The 26,481-nt window shown below is 39.5% G+C and overlaps 3 protein-coding genes across 10 annotated transcripts in view; 1 reads left to right on the top strand and 2 right to left on the bottom strand.

Moving 5' to 3' along the window:
- The window catches only part of JADE2 (jade family PHD finger 2), a 132,225-nt gene extending 124,616 nt beyond the window's left edge, over window positions 1–7,609 (bottom strand). For 4 of the 6 annotated variants that reach the window (XM_042935137.1, XM_042935152.1, XM_042935222.1 and 1 more), the window contains exon 1: window positions 7,462–7,608. The gene's annotated coding sequence lies outside the window, so the exon portion shown is untranslated. Of the gene's footprint in view, window positions 1–2,839; window positions 2,856–7,461 lie in introns of those variants that run through there. The other 2 variants (XM_042935249.1, XM_042935167.1) reach the window with 2 other exon arrangements.
- An 81-nt stretch (window positions 7,610–7,690) lies between these two features.
- Window positions 7,691–26,481, top strand: part of CDKN2AIPNL (CDKN2A interacting protein N-terminal like) — an 18,817-nt gene continuing 26 nt past the window's right edge. The window contains exons 1-4 of one of the 3 annotated variants that reach the window (XR_006201705.1): window positions 7,691–7,961; window positions 9,251–9,350; window positions 14,878–14,980; window positions 20,357–20,514. Coding sequence is in view for 1 of the 3 variants with exons in the window: in XM_042935455.1 (XP_042791389.1) it covers window positions 7,723–7,961; window positions 9,251–9,350; window positions 14,878–14,889 (351 nt within the window). In the remaining 2 variants the exon portion in view is untranslated. Of the gene's footprint in view, window positions 7,962–9,250; window positions 9,351–14,877; window positions 15,136–20,356; window positions 21,711–26,481 lie in introns of those variants that run through there. The other 2 variants (XR_006201704.1, XM_042935455.1) reach the window with 2 other exon arrangements.
- UBE2B (ubiquitin conjugating enzyme E2 B) overlaps window positions 23,265–26,481 on the bottom strand; it is a 15,260-nt gene continuing 12,043 nt past the window's right edge. The window contains exons 5-6 of the mRNA XM_042935442.1: window positions 25,564–25,652; window positions 23,265–24,600 (exon numbers count right to left, since the gene is read on the bottom strand). Of these exons, the coding sequence (XP_042791376.1) occupies window positions 24,472–24,600; window positions 25,564–25,652 (218 nt within the window). The 3' untranslated portion in view covers window positions 23,265–24,471. The remainder of the gene's footprint in view (window positions 24,601–25,563; window positions 25,653–26,481) is intronic.

Here is a 26,481-nt window from a genome sequence, read left to right as displayed (position 1 = left end):
TCAATAAATTAGTTAAGCCACAAACTAATCTCAAAAAAAAAAAAAAAAGAGAGAGAGAGAGAGAGAATGTACAAACACCCAAAATAAAAAATTACAAGGGGGAGGGAAAGATTCACACAAACATTGGAAAGTAAAAAACAAATTTAAAAAAAGCATACAAAATACCATAAGAGAATATCTTATACAGTTTTATGCAAATAAATTTAAAACATGTATGAAATGTACAATTTTATCAGAATGCTAAAAGTAGAAAACCAAAAGGGACTAATGTGCATAAAATAATTTGAATAAAAATAATATTATGGATAAATATATACGGATGTAGTATTATACAAAATATAATAAATATTAATTTCAATATAGAATTTTGTCAAAGTAATTTGGCAGTGTGGAGTGTGGAGCCTGCTTTGGATTCTCTCTCCTTCTCTCTCTCTGCCCCTCCCCCTCTCATTCTCTCTCCCTTAAAAGAAAAAAACTTAAAAAAAAGAGAAAAAGAATAAAAACTTACAATTTCTTTTCATAAAGCAAATATAAGTACACTAAAACCAAAGTATAATAACAATGAAAAAAATAGGACAGTATCATTTTCAAATATCAGTGCAAAAATCCTAAATAAAATTTTAGTAAATAGAATCTAAAAGCACTTGGGAAGAGGGCACCTGGTTAGCTCAGTCAGTTGAGCATCAGACTCTTGGTTTTAGTGGGGGTCATGATCTCTCAGTTAGTGGGTTCTAGCCCTGCATTGGCAGCACTATCAGTGCAGAGCCTGCTTGGGATTCTCAACCTCTCCCTCACTCTCTGCCCCTCCCCAACTCTCACGCTCTCTTTTTCTCTCAAAATAAACTTAAAAAAAGCATATTGGAAGAATAATATATTGTGACCAAATGGAGTTTATTCTAGAAATGGAAATGAAGTTTAATGTTAGAAAATCCACTAATAAGAGTCATTATAAATCATATCAATAGTTCTAAATATAAAATTATATGACTTTATAAGTACTGAAAATGCATTTGATAAGACTAAATATTTACTCTCAATTAAAGACAAGACATTCAGTAAAATGGAAATTAATGGATATATCCTCAAAATGGAAAGCAACAGTTTACTTAACAGGGGAACACTAGAGACTCAGATATTTAGAATATGTTAGACTTAGTAACCAATGCAGTATGGACACAAGAAATAAATTAGTGGTAAAAGAAATTGAAAAGAAACATTCGAGATCATTTTCTAGAGTATCTTCTAGAATTCTCTTAAGGTTTTCAGGGCCACAATAAAAAGAATTGGTGAGGAAGGTTCTAGAAGATAATCTGAGGAGAAGAAGGAAAGAAGAGCAGAAAAAGGAGGAAGAGGAAGAAGGTGAAGAAAGAAGAGGAAAAAAAGAAGAAAAAAGAAAAGAAAGTGTAGTGGCTTAAAATACATTCACAAATTCTTTGATCCTCCATTCAAAAGATGGAGCCTAATTCTTTTGTCCTCAATTGTGTACTATACTTAGTGACTTACATCTAGTGAACAGAGTTAAGTTCTAAGTGATGGTAGGTGACCTATGAGTCTATGTCATAAAGAATATTGTGGCTTCTGCCTTGCTTTTTCTTGGTTCATAAACTCTGAAGAAAGACCCCTGCCCTGTGAGGAAGGACACACAAGCAGCCCTGTAGAGAGGTAGGTCCATGTAGTGAGAAGCGACATCTATGGCCAACAGCATTCTTGGAGGTGGCTCCTCTAGCCCCTAAACAGGCCTTCACATAAATGAAGCCACCACCAACAAATGTACTGAAACATCATCAGAGACCCTGAGCCAGAACCACACCGCTAAAGCTACTTGTGAATTTATAGAAATTGTGAGATAACAAATGTTTATTTTTTTTGCTATTAAGTTTCAGAGAAACTTGTTATGCAGCCATATAAGGAATACAGAAGGCAAAATAAAGTCATTTTCAGATTGACAAAAAGTGAGTTTGTCACCAACAGATCTGTACTAAAGGAAATAACAAATTTTTCAGGTAGAAGAAAAATGATACCATATGGGAAGTATAGATAGAGAAGGAATGAAGAACAAATAAAGTAGTGACTATATGTATTAATCAAATGTTTGATCAGGTTTTAAAATACATAACAACAAACATACCTAAATAAATGCAGAGATACACCCTGTTTACAGATTGTAAGATTTGATATTAAGATGTTAATTTTCCCCAAATTGATGTATAGATTCAGTACAACCCCAATTAAAAACCCAGTAGCCTAGGTGTGCCTGGGTGGTCAGTCTGTTGTGTCCAGCTCTTGGTTTCAGGTCAGTTCATGATCTCACAGTTTGTGAGTTCAAGCCCCGCACTGACACCACAGAACCTGCTTAGGATTCTTTCTTTCTGCCCCTCCCCTGCTCACTGTTGCTCTCTCAAAATAAATAAATAAACTTAAAAAAATCTTTTTAAATAACCCCCCAAACCAGCAGCCTGTTTTTGTAGAAATTGACAAGCTAATGCTAAAATCTGTATTAAAAAACAATAGACTAACATAGCCAAAAGGGGTGCCTGGCTGACTGGGGCGGTAGAGCATGGGACTCTGGATCTCAGGATTGTGAATTCAAGCACCATATAAATACATATATATACATATATATATATATATATATATATATATATATATATACACACATATACACACACACACACACACACATATATATATATATACACACTCACATATATATACATACATATATATATATATATATATATATATATATATATATATATATGCATAATATAAAGTAGCCAAAACAATTTTGGAGAAGAACACAGTTGGAGAACTGAAACAATTTGATCTTAAGACTTACTATAAGGGGCGTCCAAGTGGCTCAGTCAGTTAAGTGTCTGACTGTGGCTCAGGTCATGATCTTGCGTTGGGCTCTGTGCTAACAGCTCAGAACCTGGAGCCTGCTTTGGATTCTGTGTCTCCCTCTCTCTCTGCCCCTCCCCCATGTGCACACTATCAAAAATGAATAAACATAAAAAAAATTTTAATTAAAAAAAAGACTTACTATAAAGCTACAGCAGGAGTTGGCACATTATTGCCCATGGGCACAATTTAGCCTGCAGTCTGTTTTTGTAAGGCCTACAAGCTAAAAATGCTTTTTACATTTTTAAATAGTTGGAAAAAGAAACAAAGTAAAGTATGCAACAGGAGTTATATGCAGCCCCCCTTTACAGAATAACTTTGCTAACTCTGAGTCACACTAATCAAGACCGTATAGTATTGGTAAAAAGACAGACATAGATCAATGACACAGAATAGAGTCCAGAAATAGACTCACATAAATATGGTCAATTGATTTTTGACAAGGATATCAAGGTAATTGAATGGAAAAAAGATAGTCTTTTCAACAAATTGTACTGGACCAATTAGGTGACCACACAGCCAAAAAAAAAAAAAAAAAAAAAAAATTCTCAACCTATGTTGGGAAACAATTTCTCAGTGGGTCTCTCATGTATCTGCACATTTTAAGAGTTAGACACTAACTGCCCTTTTGTTCTAGACTGTCTTTTCAAGGATGTTTGTCCATGAAACAGCTTAGAGATAGTGTCCACCTTCAGAGTAAAGGGCAAGTTTGTTTACTGTCCAGATAAAAAAAGATAATGTATTGTTCTGGGTCAAAGGTTGGGCAGGTTTGCTTGCAGTCCTTTATAAAAGATTGCTGTTCCCTAAGCTTAGGGTTCCTCAGCTGTGACACAAACCCACTGTGCGTAATTTGTACTTTCTCCACCCGGCCCCTTGGCATAGCCCACCGTGGGACTTATGGACAAGGGAACCAACATCAACTTGAAGCCCACGCTTCTCCCTATGCTGTGAGTCATCAAGTTCTTTGTCTCTATCATAGGAGTCTTAGATCTTTTTCCAGCAGCCATTGAAAATGGGCCACAGTAACTTGTTAGCTTCCAAGTGGGGTAAAATTTTATACCCTTTATCACTCTTGACAATCCATACCTTGCATCATATGCAAAAATTAATTTGAAATGAATCATATATCTAAACGTAAAACCATAAAACTTCCAGAAGAGAACAGAAAATCTTCATGTCATTGGGTGAGTCAAAGTTTTCTTAGAAAGGACCAAAAGTGTGACTCAGAAAAAAAAAATTATATTTCATCAAAATATAAAACTCTTGCTCTTCAAAAGCCAGGATTTTTAGGGCAGCAAAACTATTCTGTGTTACTATAATGGTGGATTCACATCATTACACATTCATCAAAATCTATAGAACGTACAACACCAAAAGTGAATCCTAATGTAAACTATGGACTTTGGATGATAACGACGTGTCAGTGTAACAAATGTACCACTCTGATGCTAGATGTTGATACTGCAGGAAGCTGGAGGGAGAGGAGAAAAGGAGATGGATACTGCACTTTCTGTTCAATTTTTCTGTAAATCTAAACATGTTCTAAAATACAGTCTCTGGGGCGCCTGTGTGGCTCACTTACACGGTTAAGCATCTGACTCGGTTTCCGCTCAGATCATGATTCTCATGGTTTGTGAGTTTGAGCCCTGGTTCATGAGTTCGAGTCCCACATTGGGCTTTGTGCTCACAGTGCGAAGCCTGCTTGGGATTCTCTATCTCCCTCTATTTATGCTTCACCCCTGCTCATGCTCACATGTGGGAGCTCTCTCTCTCTCAAAATAAATAAATAAACATTAAAAATAAATAAATAAAACAAAAACCAAAAAAAAGTATCTCTCTTTTCTAAAATGGCAAGGAATGTGAGTAGACATTTCTCCAAAGATATGCAAGTGGCCAATAAGCACATGAAAGATGCTCAACATAATTAGTTCTTAGGGAAATAAAAAACCACAATGAGATCCATCTTTGTACACACTGAGATGACTGTAATAAAAGAAAGGGAAAATAGTAAGTGAAGTCATACAATGCTGGTGAGTATGGAGAATGGTGCAGACATGGTGGAGAATAATCTGTCAGCTCTTCAAAAAGTTAGACACAGCAATCCACTATATCATCAAGAAAATTGAAAATGTATGTCCACACAAAAACTTGTACATGAATGTTCATAGCAGCATTATTCATAATAGCCAAAATGTAAGAATAACCCAGATGTCCATCAAATGATGAATGGATAAAGAGAATGAGGCATATCCATATGATGTAGTGGTTTTCAGCCATAAGAAGGAATGAAGAACTGATAACACGGTACAACATGGATGAGCCTTGAAAACATTATACAAGTGAAAGCTAGTCACAAAAAATCACATATTGCATGATTCCACTTATGTTACATGTCCAGAACAGGAAATCCATAGAGACAAAAAGTAGATTTGTGGTTGGCAGGTGCTGGAGGGAGTGGGGAACAAGTGCTAATGGATATGTGGTTTCTTTTAGGGTGACAAAAATGTTCTATGTTCAGTTTGTGTTGATTAGTTGCACAAATCTGTGAATATACTAAACCATTGGATTATATACTATAAATGGGTGAAATCTTCTGGTATGTGAAATATATCTTAATAAAGATTAAAAAAAAAAGATGACGTAGGAAAATTGATCCTTGTCTATATAAGTAAGTACTCCACTCTGAGGAAATCTGAATCATAAAAACAAGTTGGAAATAATAAACTGGGGGGAAAAAAGAAATAATAAACTTGGCAATAATTTACAAGACCAAAGGGTCCTATAAAATGTTAATACCAACATTTTTAGACTACTTCACATTTTGAAAGAGTAATGTAACAATATTATGTTATTTTTATAATACCTATTTGTATACTTTTGGGTTCTTCCGATTTGCATGCATGTATGAATATATTTGTATGTAGGTATATATACATATATGTATATGACTCATTATCAAAAACGATGCTAAATAAGCTAGTTGCTGGAGGACCCCTTAGCTTTTCCCCACCCCAGTGGCCAAGTTAGCTGTGGAGCTACAGCCGCTGATAACAAAACTTGGGTTCTAATTTTTGGGCCAGCCTCTCAACTATGTATCAGGTGACCAAGAAGTTGGTTCAGAGAAGTCTGATCAATGTTTTTCAAAGTTTGCTCAGCGCCAGATGGAATCAACTACCTGGAGCCTTGATTCTGAGCATCCAGCGAGAGGCCTGGGAATCTGCTATTTCACCAAGCCCCTCAGGAGATGTGATCTGCACTCAATTTTGAGAGCCCTGGCTGTGGGCACCTATTCCTGACTGCTGTGGAGAAGCTGAGACTGTCTTGGTTTTACACCCCTGTTCACATTCTCCCTGCTTGAGGGGGTGAGAGTACTATGTCTCCCTATTGTTAACCATAATGGGAGTTCACTGAGCCTGGTACTGGGTTTGTGAACACAATGTCCTCATTAGACTGCCTGGTATTTCCATTTTGTGTGGAGGTTTCTGCCTGCTGGGGTCCTAACATCCCATCAGAAACTGCAGAAGCAGCAGACATCACAGATGGCTCTGCCTTTGGACCCTACTCTGTAGCCCTGGATCCTGGATTCTCGGCCCAGCTCTGTACCTCTGTACCAAATGATAAGGGATGATGGGGAATCCTCTTAGGTCAATAATCTCTCAAGGCTGAAGGGGGCTCAAGTGATTTCCCAAGTGCTGTGCTTGAATGCTTCCAGGGATAGGAAATTCACTACTTACAAGTAAGCTCTTCTCTCAGTGGATCTGCTACCTGACGCCTGAACAAGACACCAGAGTTATGCTAGTTCACCTGCTCAGCTCCTGTGGACACATCCATTTCAATTCTTTCCAACATCTTTTGGAAACAGAGGTGTCACTGCTCTGGTTAAAATCCTTCAGAGGCTCCCCATTCCTCTTAGGAACTAGACCACAGTCCCTACCATGGCCAGCTATTTTTGCTGATCTTTGCTGCCTCATCTCCTTCACTGTCCCCCACTGTAGAACCCTGTCACACAGATCTTGGCTTGTTCTTACCAGGCCAGACTGGGTCTTACCATGGCCTATGTCTCTTTACGTGGTTAACTCCTGTTCATCTCTCTGCTCTCCTATATCACTTCCTGGATACTCACGTCTGGATCAGGTCCCTTGCTTATTCATGCTCCTAACACTCTGGGCCTTCTTATGAACATCTGCCAACGTTGAATATTTTCACTCAAGCAATTATTTCACTCACGTTTGCCTCCCCCAGCAGACAGCAAAGTTCATTAAAGCAGGGCTTTGAGTTTGCTTTTTGCATCTAGCAAAAGGCCTGGCAGGTATTTAATTGGCTGGCTGGCTGGCTCCGGGAAGGTGGGCCACAACCTGAATGGGTGTCGAGACCTTTGGGAATTAATCAAAGACCCTAAGTAGCTACACATAAAAGCCCTCAGAACTGAGCGCATCCATCTGAGGGCTGGGTGCCAGGGAAAGCCCCAGGGCAAGGACACAGCACAGCTGTGGCTGGTACCGAGCTGCCGAATGGGAGAGGGGCACTCCGTCTCTGTGCTTGGGGCCTCCATTTCCCTACCGGTTCCCCGCGGGTCGACTGAGAACGGCCCCTGCGACTCCTGGGTGGACGCACGCCAGGCGCCTGGGACTGCGGAGGTCTGAGGGCCCGGGGCCGGGGCTGGGGCCGGGGCCGGTGAGGCCGCCGCTCCCGGCGAGGGCGCTCCAGGCCGGTCGTCCCTAGCAGTCGCGCGCCGCTAGGGCCGCTCTAGCCGCCGGGAAGTGGCGCGGTGCGAGTCGGGAAGGCGGCGGGCGGGTGCGGCCCTCGGCGGCGGAGGGCGCCATGGTCGGTGGCGAGGCGGCTGCCGCGGTGGCGGAGCTGGTTTCGGGGGTGCGGCAGGCGGCTGACTTCGCGGAGCAGTTCCGCTCCTACTCGGAGAGCGAGAAGCAATGGAAGGCTCGCATGGAATTCATCCTGCGCCACTTGCCCGACTACCGCGACCCGCCAGATGGCGGTGGCCGCCTGGACCAGCTGCTGTCCCTCTCCATGGTGTGGGCCAACCACCTCTTCCTGGGTTGCAGGTGCGGACCCCTGCGGGCTGGCTGACCCTGTCCCCTGCCTTCAGACTTGCAGCCCTCCCCTCGGGCTGAGCCCCCCCTGCCAGTGCTGACCCCGCCCCCAACCTCCTGGCGCTCTAACCTGTGGCTGTTGACCACGTTAGTCCGCCCTTTTGGAAAGGTATTTAACCTCTGAGCCTCAGTTTTCTCATTTGGAAAGTGAGTTGTGATGACTGCAATGTTAAAGACTAAAAAAAAGCACCTAGCACAGGCTGCTATCTAGCAAGAGCTCAACCTTTGGTGGGCTCTAAAATGCCATTGTTATGTGTATTATTACTATTAATTTAAACTATCATCTTTGCCAAGTACTTTTTTAAGTGCCTTGGCTCCTTCCACCCACGTGGCAAACGTGCAGAGACAGAAACTGAGGTCTCCAATTTACATATGAAGTAGCTGAGAGAGGGCCGGATGGTTTTTGACAGGATTAGTGGATTTTACCAATTATGGCAGGATGTAATTTGTGGCCTTTGGCTTTTTCTCCCCACTCTCCCCTCTGTTGGACCTTTAGGAAGAGCCAGCCATTGCCTCTCTGCCTTTACAGATATAAAAGTAACAGATGCCTTCAAGAGACTGCTTTTGAAGTACCTGTACCCGCTCATTGAAGAAGGTGTCAAATCTTGAAGCTCCACATCCTTTTATTTTAGCGTCCTGAAATTGTTAGGATAATAAGAGGACTCGGCTTAGTCCTGCTTTCTGTGCACCTTATGGATGTCTGACTCTGGTCACATGGCCCCTCCAACCCCTAGCCACTTGGTTTTGCTTTTAGATGTTGGGGCTTATTAGAACAGGATTTGAAGAAGCAGTGCCAAAGGCTTTTTCTCTATTTTCTAGGTGCCCTGGGAAATCCTGGGTAATGGGTTCCAAGATTAGGTAAATGTCAGAAAATTGGACAAATGAACAAATGATGATTACATTAGACCAGAATTCCATGTGTTTAAAAAATAAAATTTGGTCCTCATACTGTATCCATGCATATGTACTGCCAGATGTATAGTGCATCTATTTTCGTAAATCCTTTTTTGGTTTGGAAGTCTTGAAAAGACTGCTCTATTGGCATTCCTAGAGCCACTTCTGAGTCCACAAGCTGGAAGAACTGTTTCCAAATTTACTGTTGAACATGTGTCCCTTTCCTGTAGTATCACATCAGAGCTCTAAGAGTCGAGTTCACAGTCCAGCTACTTGCAATTTCTTATTAGTCCACAGTGACAAGTAATTCCTCCAGGGTTTTTATCTTACTACTTTTTATTGTGCAGTTACAACAAAGACCTTTTAGACAAAGTGATGGAAATGGCTGATGGGATTGAAGTGGAAGACCTGCCACAGTTTACTACCAGAAGTGAATTAATGAAAAAGGTAAACAGGATTTCTCAGTGCATTTGAAATGGTATAGAGTTAATGGGCCCTGCCTTTATGATGATATATGTTAGAGTATATTGTTTTCTGAATGTTCTTGTTTACTCCTCGAGGATTTAAGCCCTTTCATTAAAAAATTTTAAAAATTTGTTACTGAAGTATAATTGACTTACAATATCCTATTTGTTTCAGGTGTACATCATAATGTTTTTTTACATTATAAAATAATCTCCATGAGAAGTCTAGTTACCATCTATCACCACACAAAGCTTTTATAGTATTAATGACTGTATTCTCTGTGCTGTACATCACATCCTCATGACTTATTCATTTTATAAGTGGAAGTTTGTACTTCTTAATCCCTTTCACTTCAGTACCCACCTGCCATCTGGTAACCATCAGTTTGTTTCCTATGTCTGCGAATCTTTTTGTTTTATTTGTTCATTTTTTTTAGATTCCACATATAAGTAAAATCATTTGTCAGCATTTGTCTTCATCTGTCTGACTTATTTCACTTGGCAGAATAACTTCTAGGTTCACCTGTGTTGTTGCAAATGTCAAGATCTTTTTTTATGGCTGAGTAGTATTCCATTTCTCTCTCTCTCACACACACACACACATACATATATAGCATGTAATCTTTATCCCTTCATTTATCCATGGACACTTATGTGCCTTTTCACTTTTATTTCTCTGTAATTGGTATAAACCTTTTCACAGCTAGATAACTAAATTACACATTTTTGGTGGAGTAATACATCAACTCAACCTCTAAACTTTTTTATTTTTTAAAACATTTTATCTTGGGGCGCCTGGGTGGCTCAGTTGGTTAAGCGTCCGACTTCGACTCAGGTCACGATCTCGCGGTCCGTGAGTTTGAGCCCTGTGTCGGGCTCTGTGCTGACAGCTCAGAGCCTGGAGCCTATTTCACATTCTGTGTCTCCCTCTCTCTCTGACCCTCCCCTGTTCATGCTCTGTCTCTCTCTGTCTCAAAAATAAATAAACGTTAAAAAAAAAAAACACAAAAAAAACCAAAACATTTTATCTTTAGGTAATCTCTACACCCAACATGGGGCTGGAACTCACAACTCTGAGATCAGGAGTCACATGCACCACTGACTGAGCCAGCCAGGCACTCCTCCAAACTTCCTTTATGAACATTGTTTTGAGCTTTTTGCTTACTTTTTAAGAAAATGTTGGCTAGAGTGCTACTTTTTTACACTTATTGAAAAAATCTTTTTGGTAACATTTTTACCCCAGTGGGTGAGAGTCTAACCAGACTTGTTTGGCCCTTCTGACTTGCTGACGGGAATGTAGATGGAATAATGCTCACATATAGGTGTTCCCTGTTCTGTAGGGCTTAGTCTGATTTGAAGTTGTACACTTTATATGGTGAGCTGTTGCCTGTGGAGCCTTGTATCGGGGTCCTGGTGCTGGGGCCCTGGAGAGTGGCAGAAAGCAGCTCAGATGATGGGGCTGGGCATCCCGGTTGCTTTTCAAAATCCCCCCCAAACATGCTTTTTCTCATTTCCCTTGGCCTTTTTAGGCAGTAGAATTAATTGCTTCCTCTCCCAAAGTTTGTTTCCTTGGCACTTTACTCAGGCCTCTTTTAGAGGATTGTAAGCTTCTCAAGGGGAGAGATGGTGCCTAAAGTTTTAGTCCTTCTGTCTCTAAAACCTAGTATAGGCTTACCCTAGAGCAGCTCAGAAAAAGCTTACAAAATTGACCAAACCGATAGAGTGAAAGACTCATGCCCCCTGTTTTAGTCCTATCCTCAGAAACATAGGTAAGCTCTTGCCTTGCCCCAGTTGGGTCTTGTTTTGGGAGGCAGAGCATATAAAGAGGTTCCCTTCTATGTGGGTATCAAGGAACTAATCAAAACTTCAGCTTCCCAGAAAGTACTTCAGCCTCAAACATCATACCCCACTCAGATAGTTTTGCTAAAAAAAAAATATATATATATATATATAAATATAAATATAAATATATATATATATATATATATATATATATTCTTTTTTAATCTGAAGTTGGAAGTCAGGAATTGGAAGTTTTTGACTTTTTGGATCGTCTTCTGTAATACTTTAAAAAAAATCTCTAGTCAGTGCTTCAATGTCCCATAGTGGTGAGGTTCCTGGAGCTCAGTCACGGAGCAGCTAGATAGTTGCTGGCTACTTGAGTGCACCCCATGGGGAGGCGTAGGCAGGAGGAGTAGGATGAGCTTTTACTTCCTAACTGCTTGTGGCAGATTCTTTCCTTGCTTTTTGCTTCCAAGAGGTATTGTGCCCTCCCTAAAGACTTTTTACATCAGTTTTCTGTTACACTTCTCTGTCTTGTATGTAACTATACAATAGTGTAGTAGTGTAGTTAGTATACAATAGTGTACATAGTCTTTCCAGTCATGCTGGACTATGAGAGATCAGAACCATTCATGGAAGAGCACCTGGGTGGCTGAGTCAGTTAAGCATCTGACTTCGGCTTGGGTCATGATCTCATGGTTCATGGGTTTGAGCCCCACCCATATCAGGCTCTGCGCTAACAGTGTGGAGCTTGCTTGGGATTCTCTCTCTCTCCCTCTCTCTGCCCCTCCCCAACTTGCACTTTTTCTCTCTCAAAATAAATAAATAAACTTTAAAAAGACCAAAAAACAAAACAAAAAAGTACCCTTCGTGGTGTTTGGGTTGCAGATCAGGAGAGACTAAGGAGGTTTTGTAATTGATTGGTATGACCATAGACTGGTGTGCAGAAATTTGTGTGTGTGTGTTGTGCCAGGGTGTCTCTCGAAGCTGTTAATATTGTAAAGGGGTCTTGAACCTCAAAAATGTAGGGATCCTCTGCCCTGTGATATTCATTTTTGACAGTGTTATTTCATAGTGTCAACATCCAGAGAAGAGTCCTCAGGCATGAACCCAGTATCCCTGAAAGCAGCTCTGCCCGCAGACTAATTATTTTCATGTTGTCACCTGGAAGAGGCCTGCGGGGAGCCTATACTTCTAGAGTGTTTTTAAGAATATGTGTGTCTCAGCTTCCTTCAAATAAAATGTCAGTTGGTTAGGCGTCTGACTCTTGATTTTAGCTCAGGTCATGATCTCAGAGTTCGTGAAATGGAGCCCCATGTCAGGCTCCACGCTGACAGCACAGAGTCTGCTTGAGATTCTCTCCCCCTCTCCCCTGCTCATGCTTTCTCTCAAAATAAATAAATAAACTTAAAAAAAAAAAAAGGACTCTTGTAGATACTTCGATCCTAAGAAGTCTTCTGATGTGTGTGCTATGACAGACTCGTGTGGTGTTGAAGGATATCCCGGAGAGGCTCCTGGAAAGTGTTGTGGGGACTTCGCCGTTCTTTTGTCTCTTGCCTGAGGTGTTTGCATGTGATAGAGGCTAGCAAACATTAAACAATAATGCCAGCCCAGAGACCGAAAAAGCTTGATATTGAGCCATGTACTGAAAATGTCTGTTGTAGTTCTGCCCAGAATAGATCTTAAGCTCTGAAATTAGAATTTAGGTGGGTTTTGAAGCTGGCTAGCAAAAAGAAATGAATCAACTGGAATTGTTGGTATCTTGAGACTGGACAGTGAAGATAATTTAAGACATAATCTCTTTAAGATTTAAAAATATTTTGTAGTTATTCTGCACTTTTGAAGCAAATACATCTCTGTAGTCTATCCAGCTCTTAACTATTTTGGTCCCAGAGAAGAAATGAGCATTGGTATATCAAATAGATGGAGGGTATGATTTTTCTTTTGACTCAAATACAAATATATTGAGCACACAATCTGTTATTTAACAGCCATCCCTGGCCACTTACTAGCAGCCTTTGTGGTTGACCAGCTTTATCCATTAGTGAGCAATACTTAACAAAGAGCAGCAGCTCACTCAGGAAAGGTGTTATTACTCTGACTGTCAGAGTTAATATTTCCAGACCATGGTCTTAAGAAGAAAGAGGAGTGATTAACTAGGAAGCTGTCATTATTGGCTCATAGAATTTGTCAACTGAATTTCTTGGCCCATTTTTCCTGAGAACATTTTTATCCAAGAAGGAACATGGCAGTATAGAAAGTGACTGTATATGAAATGTGAAAGAGAAAGTAGGAAAACAAGAGTGCTTGCATTTCAAGAAGTTCTTTCTGTGCATTGTATCTAGTCTTGGCAAGCTCTAAGGTAATGGAACAGCCACTCCCTTGGTGAAAGGAGATGTGATTTTAAGGCAGCAGTTAATTGTGAGCGTTAAAACAAATGCAGGGGCACCTGAGTGGCTCAGTTGGTGAAGTGTCTAACTCTTGATTTCAGCTCAGGTCTTGATCTCCTAGCTCGTGAGTTTGAGTCCCATGTCGGGCTCTGTGTGGACAGTGCAGAGCCCGCTTGGGATTCTCTGTCTTGCTCTCTCTGCCCCTCCTGCACTCTCATTTGCACCTCTCCCTCTCTCAAAAATAAACATTAAAAAAAAAAAAATCTTTAAAAAATAATAATGTAAAACAAATGCAGCTTGTCAGATTAGTGGAGTTACATTTCCCCCTTTATCCACCAGAAATAGAAAAAGCAAGAAAAGCTTTATCTGACCCCACAGGTCAGTGTGTCGCCTGGTTGGTGCCCAGGATGAGAGAATCATGTGCTAACACCTTATGTCAAAGACCGTATTTGCAGCAGCCAAAGCTGTGGCAAGCTTGTGCTGCTATCGTCTTGGTCTGTCCTTTTGGAAATTTGAAAGATATCTTAGGGGGTTTTCTTTTCCTTCAGACTAAAGATGGTTTCTTTAAGTGATGTTGTATTCTTCTAACAGGAGGAAGACTTCTTATATTTTGCTTTTCCCAAGGAATTTTGCTTTTTCATTGCTCAGAAAGACTGAAGTAACAGTCTTAGCTAGGAAATAGGTCATACCTTGAAAACTCTGATTACTGAAAAGACTCTCAGATTGATTCACTCACATTGCTGAATGTTAAGGAAATCCGAATACAAGGTGACAGCCAAAATGGTTTCTTCACACCCAGCTTAAAAGTTGTCTAAAGCCAAGTTTAAATTTATCAAAGGTGCTAGAGAGCACCCAGAAAGAATATATTTGCTTCATTTTGCCACTATTTGAAGACATGCATTTACAGTTTTTAATAGTGCGAAATCCAGAAATACATAAATAACCTTCACATCTCCTAACTATCCTGAGTCAATGTGAAATCTTGTGAATTACTACCTGGATTCAACTGATTTTAATTTAGAACAGTGTTTGTGTGATTCTGCTTTTAGAACCCTTCACTGCAGAGCATGCCATGAAAAAAGTTATATTTCAAGTATTTCTCATCACTTTTCATTGTGACATTTATAGATCACGAGTGACAAGAGAAAAAATTAGGCTCTAGGTTCCAAATGGATGGTTATGTTCATTGTTTTGTTGAGTTTTCTATATGTAGTAAAATAATTTCTGAGTGTACTTTCCACGTAGGTAGTACATAGTGTATCACTGCTGTATTTTAATTTATGGATTTGATTGGCTGGACTACATAGTTCAATAACCTGTTCTTTTTTTTTCCCCCAGCATCAAAGCTAAGGCAGAAGATTCATCACATTTTCAACATCAGCTTAGGAAGGAGGCTGGGATGAATGTGACATTGACCACGGCAGCTCTCTTAAGATTCCTGGTATTTCAACCTGTAGGAAATCAAGAGGCAGTTGGAATGACAGATAGTCTTGTCTAGATTGGAGTTTTAAAAGGTCTCATTCTTCCAGTAGCTATCATTCTAAAAGTGTGCATGGATATTTGTGGATTTATAAATCATGCCTTTTTTTATTCTTACTTTTTGAATGTCAAACTTTTTGTTAAAAAATCCCTATTTTTTTTATGTTGATGTAATAATTGTAGGTAATGAATTTTACAATTTGGATTTTTCAACAATGTATCTTCAAGTCTGATTCTGTTTTATGGTGTTCCCTCCCACCCCACCCCCCCGCCCCCACTGAGGCAGACCAGCCTTTATTTCCTTATTTCTTTCTGAAGTTTATGCCATCTTTATGGCCATTGCTACACACACTTATCTTTTTTTAAGAGATGAGTGAGAATCAAATCGTAGGCCTCAAGTACCTGCCAACTCATGGGAAGAGGCAACTTCTGAAAGGGCATCTGGCCTTTAAAACTGATACCAGATGCCACAGCTTGGTCCAGGCAGCCAGTTGATTTATAGATTCTCTAGAAGGTCTCCTAGGCTGCTGAATAAAACCCACATTCTCTTTTTCTGGAGGGACCCTGAGGGTTTTGGTCTTGTATATTTGTGGATTGCCTTGCACGTATCCCCTGAAGAAATACTTTAGTGCAATGTTGTTTTGCTCTGAAGTTCTCATATTAATTTCCCTCTTTTATTTAATATTATCTGCTCTTTATCCCCTCCCTCTTCCATTTTATTTATAATTTTATTTATGACTTATTTTTAAGTAACCTCTCCACCCAACATGGGGCTTGAACTTAGAACCCCAAGATGAAAGTTTGCATGCTCTACCAACTGAGCCAGACAGGTGCCCTCTCTTTCTTATTTAATACCCACAATTAAGTACTTACCTCCAGGCATAAATCCGACCCTTGATCTTAGCCAAAATGCCAAGAAGCAATATCCAGGCATAAATCCTGAGAGAGGGACTTCATTTGGGGTCAGCAATATAATAGAGCAGGATTCACTCATCACTGAGCTTGGTATTGAGGGTAATGGTGAAAAAGACAGTGAACCCTGTCTTAGCTTAACCTACTAGTAAATTCAGGAAATTAAAAACCTAGAAATGCTGAAGAGAGCTGGCTGTGGGAGCATTTCTCTGGCAACAGAGAAGTGGGAAGGCTCTCACTGCTCAAGGCTAACCATCACATCTTGGATGGAACTCATCTCTGTGCATCCTGTGGCTCTAATCTGTAGTGATCACTAGGGTAGACCAAGTGAGCTCAAGACCTCCGATAGAACTTTGGATCAGCCATGTCTCTCCCTGGCCTTACCTGGGAAATGGAGATCATAGAAATCCCTACCAGACGGATGTGGCAGAGATGAAGATGTTGCAGGGCTAAGCCACTGTTCAGTGAGCCTCAGCCCCTTCCTCAAATATGGCCTAGCCTCGTTCTTTTCTGCTTACCTGTACAAATTTGTGAGGTTTAAAAACCAAATTATAAAGTGGGAAATACCAGAGTGGAGCTGTTCACTTTAATGCATCTTTCACAAGTTTCTCATCATGGATCCCATTTCCACTGTAAGATATAATGCCCCAGTAAAATAGCAATATCCTGTCAGGAATGTATCCATTGCATAAACCAAGCTTAATCTGTGCACAGATTCCATGCCTGCGCCCCGCTGCACCCCCCAACATTCTTCTTCAGTTTATTTTTGAAGACTTCTCTAGTTAACCAAAAGTAAATTTTCTGATAACCATTTTCTAATGGCTTATCTCATTATTTCCTCAGCTTAAGCTTTCTGTTTTTCTTCTCATCTAAAAAATGAACCAGTATTTTAGAATTTCATCCTTTATCTTTTTCTGGAATAGAAAGTAGCACAGAAATCTAAATTTTTGCACTGGAGCAGTCCTTGTAGTGTAGGTAAAACAGCCCACTCTTAGTGTTGAAACAGGAGTTTGCTGTAAGATACTTGCCTTGGTATGTGCATTCCTGTCTAACATGGGGTAAGGATCAAATGCGATTAAGAGGAAGGACATGGTAAACTGTCCTTATCATAACTAGAGAGTATCTTTTCTGTCAAAGACTTAAGTCTCAAGACCTTGTGAGAAGCAAGTAATAACAGTACTGTGTAGGGTGCTCACTTAACCATGACACCCTTTTATGTTACCCAGAAAATTCCTTTTTCCAATATTCCTTAGAGCCTATAGCCCAGCTGATGAAATTCTCTGCTTTGGCAGAGGCAAGGATTTTCCAAGATCCATGTGGACCTGTGGCTTACCTATTCCATGGGCACTGGGAGGAATCATTATCACTGCCCATCCTCTGATCCTTTGCTATTTGTAGTAAACAGCACTGAAAATACATTGTTGCATCTGAAATGAGATTTATATTATTCTAAATGTCAGATAACCTAAGTGTTTCCTTGCTGTCCAGCTGTAAAGTCTCTGTGAGGTACCCTTTTGTCTGGAAAGAGACTGTCAGCTAGGTATCCTGTCATCTAGTCACGACTCTCATTGTTGACTAGTTCAGGGACACCTTTTGTTTCTGTAGGAGTTAAGACTAAACAAATCTTAGAGGCAAGAGTTTAAGAACTTAAATAGGTTTGTGGTCATATGGAAATTGCTTCTTTCAATGAATACTGAATGCACACTAAAAAAATCTCTGCCCTCATGGAGATATATAGATACACACACATACATTGTTTGGGGAAAATAAAGAATCTCTCCTGCCTTGCTTGTCATTAAAATAGATGGCAACGAAGCGAAAGAGCCTGTTTATCCATTTATTTATTTAAGTGAAAAACAAACCAGAGGAGGTTCTTTCCCCAAGTTTACTCTGCTTCTTGCAAGTTGGGACTCCCAGGCCTAGTGGTGACAGTGTGTTGGCTGCCTTTCTCGTTTTGGTTTAGTTTTTCTCACAATGTCAGCAGTAGGGGCAGAGTCCTTTGCACATGTGCTCATCACAGAGGGAGGTGAGCCTGAAGCCTTGCCCACAGACAAGAGGACTAGCTGAGGAGGTGGAGGGAACAAGAATGTATTAACCTGAACAGATTCCCTTGGGAATCAAAAAGAAAGTAAAAATTGAGACTGTTAAAATCCCATTAGATGGAAGCTAGAATTCTTAATCTATCCTAAACATGGGCATGTGAACCAGAGCTTTTTTCCTTGACAGCACTGTCAGTCAAGGGTGGCTCTTTAGAAATTACCCAAGTAGTCCCAGCCCAAGTCCCATCCTTCTTTCTCAGCCTAGGAAAAGTAGGCAGATGACCCCAAAATATCCTTGATTATGGCCCTCTGGCCTATTTGCCTGAGAGAAATGCTGTGAGGGCATGTGGAGGCAGGTCTTGGTCTTCCCCTGGTTTGGTGAAAGGGCAGTTAACAATAAGGTCGACCCTGAACTGTTTGAGCCTACTGACTAAAGCCCTTGCTTTGCTGTGAATGCTAGCACCACAATCTCACTGTTGGGCTGCATTTTCCTTTCCCTTTGACATTTTCTCATATTAAGAATATTTAATTGAGGGGTGCCTGTCTAGGTGGCTCAGTCAATTGAGCATCTAGCTCTTGATTTCGGCTCAGGTCATGAGCTCATGGTTTGTGGGATGGAGTCCTGCGTGGGCTCCCTGCCCACAGCACAGCACTGGGTCTGCTTGGGATTTTGTCTCTCCCTCTCCCTCAAAATAAACATTAAAAAAAAAGAATTTAATTGAACTTGTGAAGCAGTAGGGAATTCGTTCCTCCGGATTTATTTCACTCCTCAGTGTAGGGGTCTTCAAAGTGGGGGATGATTCTTGCTTTGATCTTGATTGGAGGATTCAGTGGAAAAATTTGTCTTTAAGTACCTGGCATTTAGTGAGTTCTCCCTGTTTCATTCCTACCCTACTCTTGCTTTGAGGACAAACTGGGAAAATATGAAATGTTTCAACTAACTTGTATTTACACAAAAGAAAAATTAGCACTCACAATGACCCCCACAAGGTCAGACTCCATCCCCAGGGCTGCAGAAGGGCAGAACACATCAGTTGAAGTTACAGAGTACGACCAAAGATGTGACTTAGCACACAGTAGGTACTCAGTAGCAATGCTGACAAACTCAATGGCAGCAGGCACTGAACCATGCAGCCCTAATTTAATGTCCGGCAAAGGCTATGGGTGTGCTCCTTTTGCCATGAATGTGGCCTTTGCTCTAGCACTGGCTGCATGCTAGGCTTGCCTGAGTCTCACCTGTAAGCTGTAGGAGATTCCTTAAAACTTGGTGTGAGTTACAGGCTCCACATGACAAACAGTTGGGCTTGGACCACCACCTACAGCCCCACTTCCCCTTGAGCCAGCTGTTTTCAACTTTACAGTGACTCGTGCTTCCTTCTACCTTTGTGTTTACCAAATTATTTTTTATGATTGTGTTCTACTTTTGTAACAAAACCCAGAAACCTGCTAATCAGTGTCTCCAGAGGATCTGGAGCTTGGAACCTGGAGGTCCTCTGCTGTTCTATTGGCCTCCTGCCCAGGCTTGTGCATGTACTGCCAGAGGCTGTCTGGAAAGGAGTTCCTAGTATTTGATTTACATTCCAGTCTTTGGAACTGTACTTGTACTGTTGCTTTTATAGCCTGATCCCTCATAGTTGGTCTTGAGAGGGTGCCATGGTGACTGTGTTCTCAAGCTGCTCTGTGCAAAAGAATCGGCAGTCCATCAACTAACTGGTGTGTAAGGGCTAACAAAAGCCAGAGAAACTTTCTCCCTGAAAAAATGGGCCATCAACCTCACCGTCATCAGGCCCCAGTATTGCTCTCACTGATCTTTCTGGCTTGCAAAAGATCCCTTGTACCCATCCCTGGGATTGACAGTCTTCATTCTAAAGGCAACCTTCCAGCTGTTGTTCCAGGGAGTCTCCACCTGAAACCAAAGCCTTATGTGTTGTACAGGTACAGTTCTCTAACCAAAGCCCACTAAAACCCAGCAGGGTCTCTAATCCAGCTTTCCTTTGGAGGTGATATTCCAAGCTTTTGCTGAAGTTGATGACATGGGCTGGACTCTGTGGATTCTTTTCCTATTCTCTGCCCAGGATGTTATCAGGACAAGTTTCCAGTTCTTATTGGTCTCTGTACTCACACCACCACAGTAACATAAAAATTTCCTAACTCAGTTTTGTAAAATGACTTTGTACAGAGGCCAAAGAGCTGCAAGTCTCTCTGCATTTGACATTCTCCAACTCAGGAGGGAAGCTAGTCTAATTCATTAGGTGGGCTGTGCTATTCTTGGCAAAAAGCCTTGTTTGTAAAGGGGGAAAGGAAAGGGCAACTTATACTTTGGGCTTCAGACAGGAAGCAGCATTAAGAGGTCTGCCTTAAGTGCTCTTATGTTTGCGTTTTGGCAGCCTTCAAGACACCACAGAATCTGTCCTGCATTCCAGGAAGAATGACAACTAAATGGTACAGGTTGATGGAGCCTGAGGAGATCCTTTCAGAGATAGGCTCTGGTTCCCTCTAGACAAGTACTCAACCCCGTGGCACTTTAAGGATCCCAGTCTTTCAGGTAAGAGTTTAGATAGCTAACCTCCCCCCAAAAGCCTGCAGAAGGCATACTTGTAACCAACACCATCACCATATAAAGACCTAACTAACTAAAAGGTTATTTGCTTTTTCTCAGCACAGTACACACTCTGGAGTCTTTTCAAAAGTATCACTGACATGTCACCGATAAACAAAAGCATTATGTGGCCAATCTTTAGCACTCAAATCACTGGCAGTTCCTGAAAGTCATTCCATTCGGGCTTTTTACCCAAGTCTGAATTCTCTATATGCCAAAGAGGAAGCTTGAAGCCCTTCCTTCCAGGATTCTTGATTTCAACCAGCAAGGAGCACTAATGTTGAGCCTGACATGAGTCATATACTCAAAAAGGTTTGCAAAAGGCACAGCTCATTTGTCTTTTTGGCCAACTAAAAAAAGCCCTAGCCCATGCTATGACAGGAAATGTACAAACCTCAAGACACTATTAACAAAACTGTTTTAAACCAATGCAGTTGATGGATAGGGGAGGTGGAGAAATGACTCAAAGAGGAATGGCACACGCACTTGTATCTTCTTTTTCAGAGGACAGAGAAAAAAGTAAATTCAACAGTAAAACTTTGTTTCTAATCTCTTTCCTCTAATATGTCATATACTTGAATAATTAAAGGTAACTAATCTTTACTCTTAGCTGACAACAGCTCAGTTTTTTCCTAACTAGATGGGAACTGAAGTAACAGGGCTACTGTCTTGGCACAAGGCCCTTGCCCTATGGACAATTTCATTTACCTTTAATAGCTGTGCAACCACTGACTTTTTAATTTACATAATAATCCTCACATAACTGAGATTCCTTTGGGACTTTGCATTGCTAAATGCAATAGAAAGGAATTGTAATAAATACCACCAAGACCTAAAAAGTTGATTGCTATCTTTTAAAACCTGGAATTGAGAGATCAAAATACCTTAAACAAAACTCTAAACTGCTATATAAACCCCAGGGGGTTCTTTCTTAAGAGTACTAAATGAATAAATTAAGTAGACTTTGTTTACTCAGCACAAAATACTGTTAACTAAGGCACCTTTAAAAGATTTCTTCTCCAGTACCTTCTACCTACAGGAGTCAGAATTTTTACATCAGTTTCAGAAGTTATTCATGGAACTTTTTTATTGGGTGGTTGGGGTTGGGGAGGGGAGAGTACTGACTCAAGAATAGTTCCACGAAGGGGTTAAAATGTGCTCTATTGTTAAGTCATAGTCTTTTATATCAGAGAGCAGAAAGTGTTCCTATATCCAGACTTTACTTGTTTACCAAAAAAGAAAAAAAAAGGGGGGAGGTAGAAAATAATGGTCAAGAAAACCTCTTCACTGGATAGATATAAATCTGTACATAATTCTAAATCAACTAAAGTATTCTAGATTTTCTAAAACTGTGAACTTAATTCCTTAATATTTCCTAAGGGGCAGTACAGTTCTTGGGTAAAAGACCAGATAGGCCAGGTACAAATCCCAGCTCTATCACTTGCTAGTTGGTTGACCTAGACCAAGTCACTTTATCTCTGTGTACCTAATTCTTCATCTGTAACATAATGGTTAGCTACCCTCACAGGATTACTGTGAGTTTGAAAGTGATCATATGTTCAAGTGTTTTGAATAATGCCATCCATGTAGAGCATTCCATGTTACAGGGTGCTGGCACCTGGGTGACTCAGTCGGTTGAGCATCTGACTTCGGCTCGGGTCATGATCTCACATTTTGGGAGTTCAAGCCCCACATCGGGTTCACCACTGTCAGCACAGAGCCCGCTTCCGATCCTCTGTCCCCCTCTATCTGCCCCTCTCCCGCTGTGCTCTCCCCCAAAATAAATAAATATGGGGAAAAAAAAAGTACTTTTACAGAGGAAAATGCATCATAAATGGATTTAAACTTCAGCATGAATCCAACTTCATACCAAAATAAGTAACTTAGTTCTAGCCTCTTGCCATACATTTATAAAATTTACCTAGTTTACACATTTTTTTGTATGATCTAACCTTATAAATAGAGGGTTTTCATCTAGTACTCAACCAAAGAAATAGGACTCTGTTCCAAGGCTGAAGAAAATACCTGAGGAGTAATTGGGAGAGGAATATTCCTAAGAATTTTCTCTACTGGGAATGTTGAGTTTCATGGTAGGAGTTTTAGGTTGTGCTGAATTTAGGACTTGGAGCTCACAGACTCCCTGCAAAGTGAGATGTAACCCGCTTATAATTATCAATACCTGAAATGTTTCAATTTTAGATGGGAAGAGGAAAACAGATTAAGGTAAAAATAGATTTTGAAGCAGTAACCAAATAGCATTTAATGAAATAAGAGGGGAGACTCTCATACCTACTGTGTATTTAAAATAAGAGTCAGTCAGTCACTGGAGTAATGTCTACGGGAACTATAATTTGTCTGAGAGCTGAATATGAAAGCATCACACATTTGATGTGACCAAAAAGTACCTTTAAACTTTTTTTTTTTTTTTTTGGCCATTAATTCCAGTGAGTGGACTCTCATTTGTATGAAAAGCTTCCTAAGATCATACTTACTCCAAAATTTGCCAAGTAATAACTTTTAAAGGGAAACATCCTTCCAGTGTTAAACTTTGCTTAATAAATAGAAGCTGTACATATTGCTATCCTACAGTCTTCCAACAGAGAAGCAGCTACTAGCTTACTAAGCTGGTAAGAATAGGACAAGAAACTACTGGGGTTACTCAATAGCTGTTTTAACTGAACTAGAAAGACTACACAGGTGGTTCAACAGAATTTACTTGTATATTTTCCATTTTCTGTGCTATTTGAAGGCATAGGATAGCTTTGTATTAGCTTTCTACAATACTGTGTTTTAAATTTATCCAGTAAACTAAGATGCAGTACAACTTTTATACAACTTAGGAGATAAAAAAAAAAAAAAAAATCTCCACAAGAGAATGCAACTCAGCAGGCCCTGGTATTAAAACAATTTTCCAGAATAAACAGATACGCAATTGCATTAAAAGGCAGTTTTCAAATATTTTAAGTTACACCAAGATTCCTTCCAAATATCTGCCTTGCTAAACCAATGCAATCAAATCTTATTCAGTGTTAATAGTGGGGCATGGGTTTTGATAAGTGTTTACAGTTTTACTTTATCAAAAAACTTTTAAAGTGCTATCAAGCAGCAAAATAAATTGCATTAGCTCTGTGCTCCAGGTAGAGGTGCCAATTCCTCACGTAGAGGTACAAACTGTGAAATTGCAAAAGGTACAGTTTAACAGTAAATAGTGCAGGAAGAAACAGTAACAAGTGGCCTAAATACAGAGTGGGACAGAATCAAACCAGTTATGTCTATGATTGCTCAAGTGAAACTGATATAGTTTCATTCATTCAAAATAAAGTGTGAAATTATAATTGGTGTTTAGAATCAAATTTGAAGAATTTCTTGATAAAATATCAATCTGTTCTTTTGAAATTGGAAATGAAACTATCAATTGATGGGAGAGCTAGAGACTTATTAACCCCTCCTACACAGATAAGGAAATAAGTGACAAAGTCTCTTGCACTGAAGTTATGTATTTTAACAGCTTTACATGTAATATTCATATATAAAAAACTTTAAGTGCTTTTCTCCAATTTAAAAATCTAAAGAATTCAAAAATAAGGCATTCAATATTTGAAAAAAGTACAGATTTACAAAATGTGTATTATTCTGTCATGAAAACTCCACACCAACATTATACACTTGGAAAAAAATACAAACAGGATATATTACAAATTTATGTAAGCAATAACTTAGTTCACACCATGCAATAAAAAGTACATTAATCAAGATACACAAGCTTTTGTAGGTTCTAAACTGAAGGACTTTTTTTTTCTGCAGAATCCTTAAAACCTGTGGCACTTAAAATGTGTTAGCCTTTCTACTGAGAGGTAAATTATACACAACAATGATGAAAAAAATTAACAGACCAGTTGTCTATTATGAATCATTCCAGCTTTGTTCAACAATGGCCGAAACTCTTTTCTCATATTCTCGTTTGTTTTCCTGATAAAGCTGTGCTGCCTGGCTATTGGCTGGACTGTTTGGATTCGGTTCATCCAGCAGAGACTAGATGGAAAGACAGAAAAGAAAAAAAAGATTTGCAAAGTTATTCTTTACATTAACGTGGGTTAGATATGAAGCACAGGAGTTGTACAAAACAACAAATTATTCACTAATGAAATGGCAGATAGATCTTCTGTATTTTTAGGTCTTAAATAGTTTCAGAAATGGCCTGATCACTGTAATAACTTTCCTGATGCTAGAAAACTTAAACTTCCAAAACTCATAGTTCTCAATTGTCTTAAGACCTCTAATTTCAAGGAAATTGGAAAAGAATATTCTTCAACATACTGAAACCATTAGCCAAGAAATAGAAATAGCTGAAAACAATGTTTATAAAATGATCTGAATTAAAAAGAAATGTATGTGATAGAAAAAGCTTTAAAAATGTCTCAAGCAAAAATTTAATTGTGATCCTATGAAATCCACATAAACTAAAATAACCCTCAGTCCACCTCTCTCCAAAACTTTCATTCAAGGTCAACTCTGAACCCACCAGACTGTTTTGACAGATGGTTACCACTATCTTCTTCTTCTTTTTTTTTTTTAAACAATTTCTCAGATGGGATAACATATTCATACTCATGACTGCTTCTCTGCACTTGGCAGTTTCTTGAGGTCTCTATGGTTTTTATAAGCAATCCTCTTTCTCTATCTCCAAGAAGAGTTTTCTTCCTTCTCCACATCCTCTGGCTATGCTTCTTGGGCACAACTCATGCTTGACCTGTGAGAACACTTTATTTACACAAGGATCAGGAAAATGACCATGGATTTGGTCCAGTGTGGTCACTAACAAAAAAAGCAGACCAACTGTCTAAAAATCATGGGTTTTTATCCAAGCTGTGCCATTGGTTACCTGGGTGCTGGGAAGCTTAGTTTGCTCACTTGGGTCTTTAGAGTGCTCCAAAAGAAGCTGACTATATCCCGCACAATCTTGAAAAATCATGATGCATCCTAACACACACTTACCTGAATTGATGTTAAGATAGAAGATACGTCATATGTTGGACTCCATCGATTCTGAAGGATATCTAAACATATGCTGCCATCAGCATACACTGCAAAGACAACACTAAAACTGGTTACATATTAACTTTATCATACTTAACAGTTAAAGAGAAATCTTTACTACAAATAGAATGCCTGGCCCCATCAGAAGTTGTGAACATTAATTACTAAACCCTGTCTCACAGAAAAATCAGTGTTCTCCTATTTTGCACTCATCAGAAGAATTTCAGAGTTGAATCTGTTTAAATTCCCTATTTCTAAATTCCTTAAATAAAGCTCTTAAAAAAAAAAAAACTTATATATCCACCCTAAGGTAATGATATACAAAGACATACATGATATGTTAATAAGTTTCTATTTTTATTTATTATTTCTTAAAATATTTACTTATTTTGAAAGAGACAGAATCCCAAGCAGGCTCCACACTCAGCATGGAGCCTGACACAGGGCTCAATCTCATGTCTGTGAGATCATGACCTGAGCTGGTATCAATAGTCGAAGCTTAATCGACGAGGTCACCCAGATGCCCCAATAAGATTCCAAATGTGGTAAAAATTTACAATAAATTTTGTAAAGAATTTACAAAATATTTAAATTTTTTCATTTGCAATATGTGTAGTCACAAAAACATTTGTAAGACTAAATGTCAAAATGTAAGTACAGGCTATCTGTAAATCACAGGATTATAAAGGGTCTTGTTGTCTTTTACCTTTTCTTGTATTTTATGATTTATTTTTAAAACGAGTATGCATTCCTTTCATAAAAAATGAAAACCAAGTGATTAAAACGTTTTAAGTCTTTAACATTTGGGAGGTTTTTTTCCCCTCTTAAACTGTATGTGAATTAATGAACATAATTTTCTTTTTTTTTTTTTAATGT

The sequence above is a fragment of the Panthera leo genome, chromosome A1, assembly GCF_018350215.1.
Source record: "Panthera leo isolate Ple1 chromosome A1, P.leo_Ple1_pat1.1, whole genome shotgun sequence".
Lineage (NCBI taxonomy): Eukaryota > Metazoa > Chordata > Mammalia > Carnivora > Felidae > Panthera > Panthera leo.
This window is presented reverse-complemented; position numbering and strand designations above follow the sequence as displayed.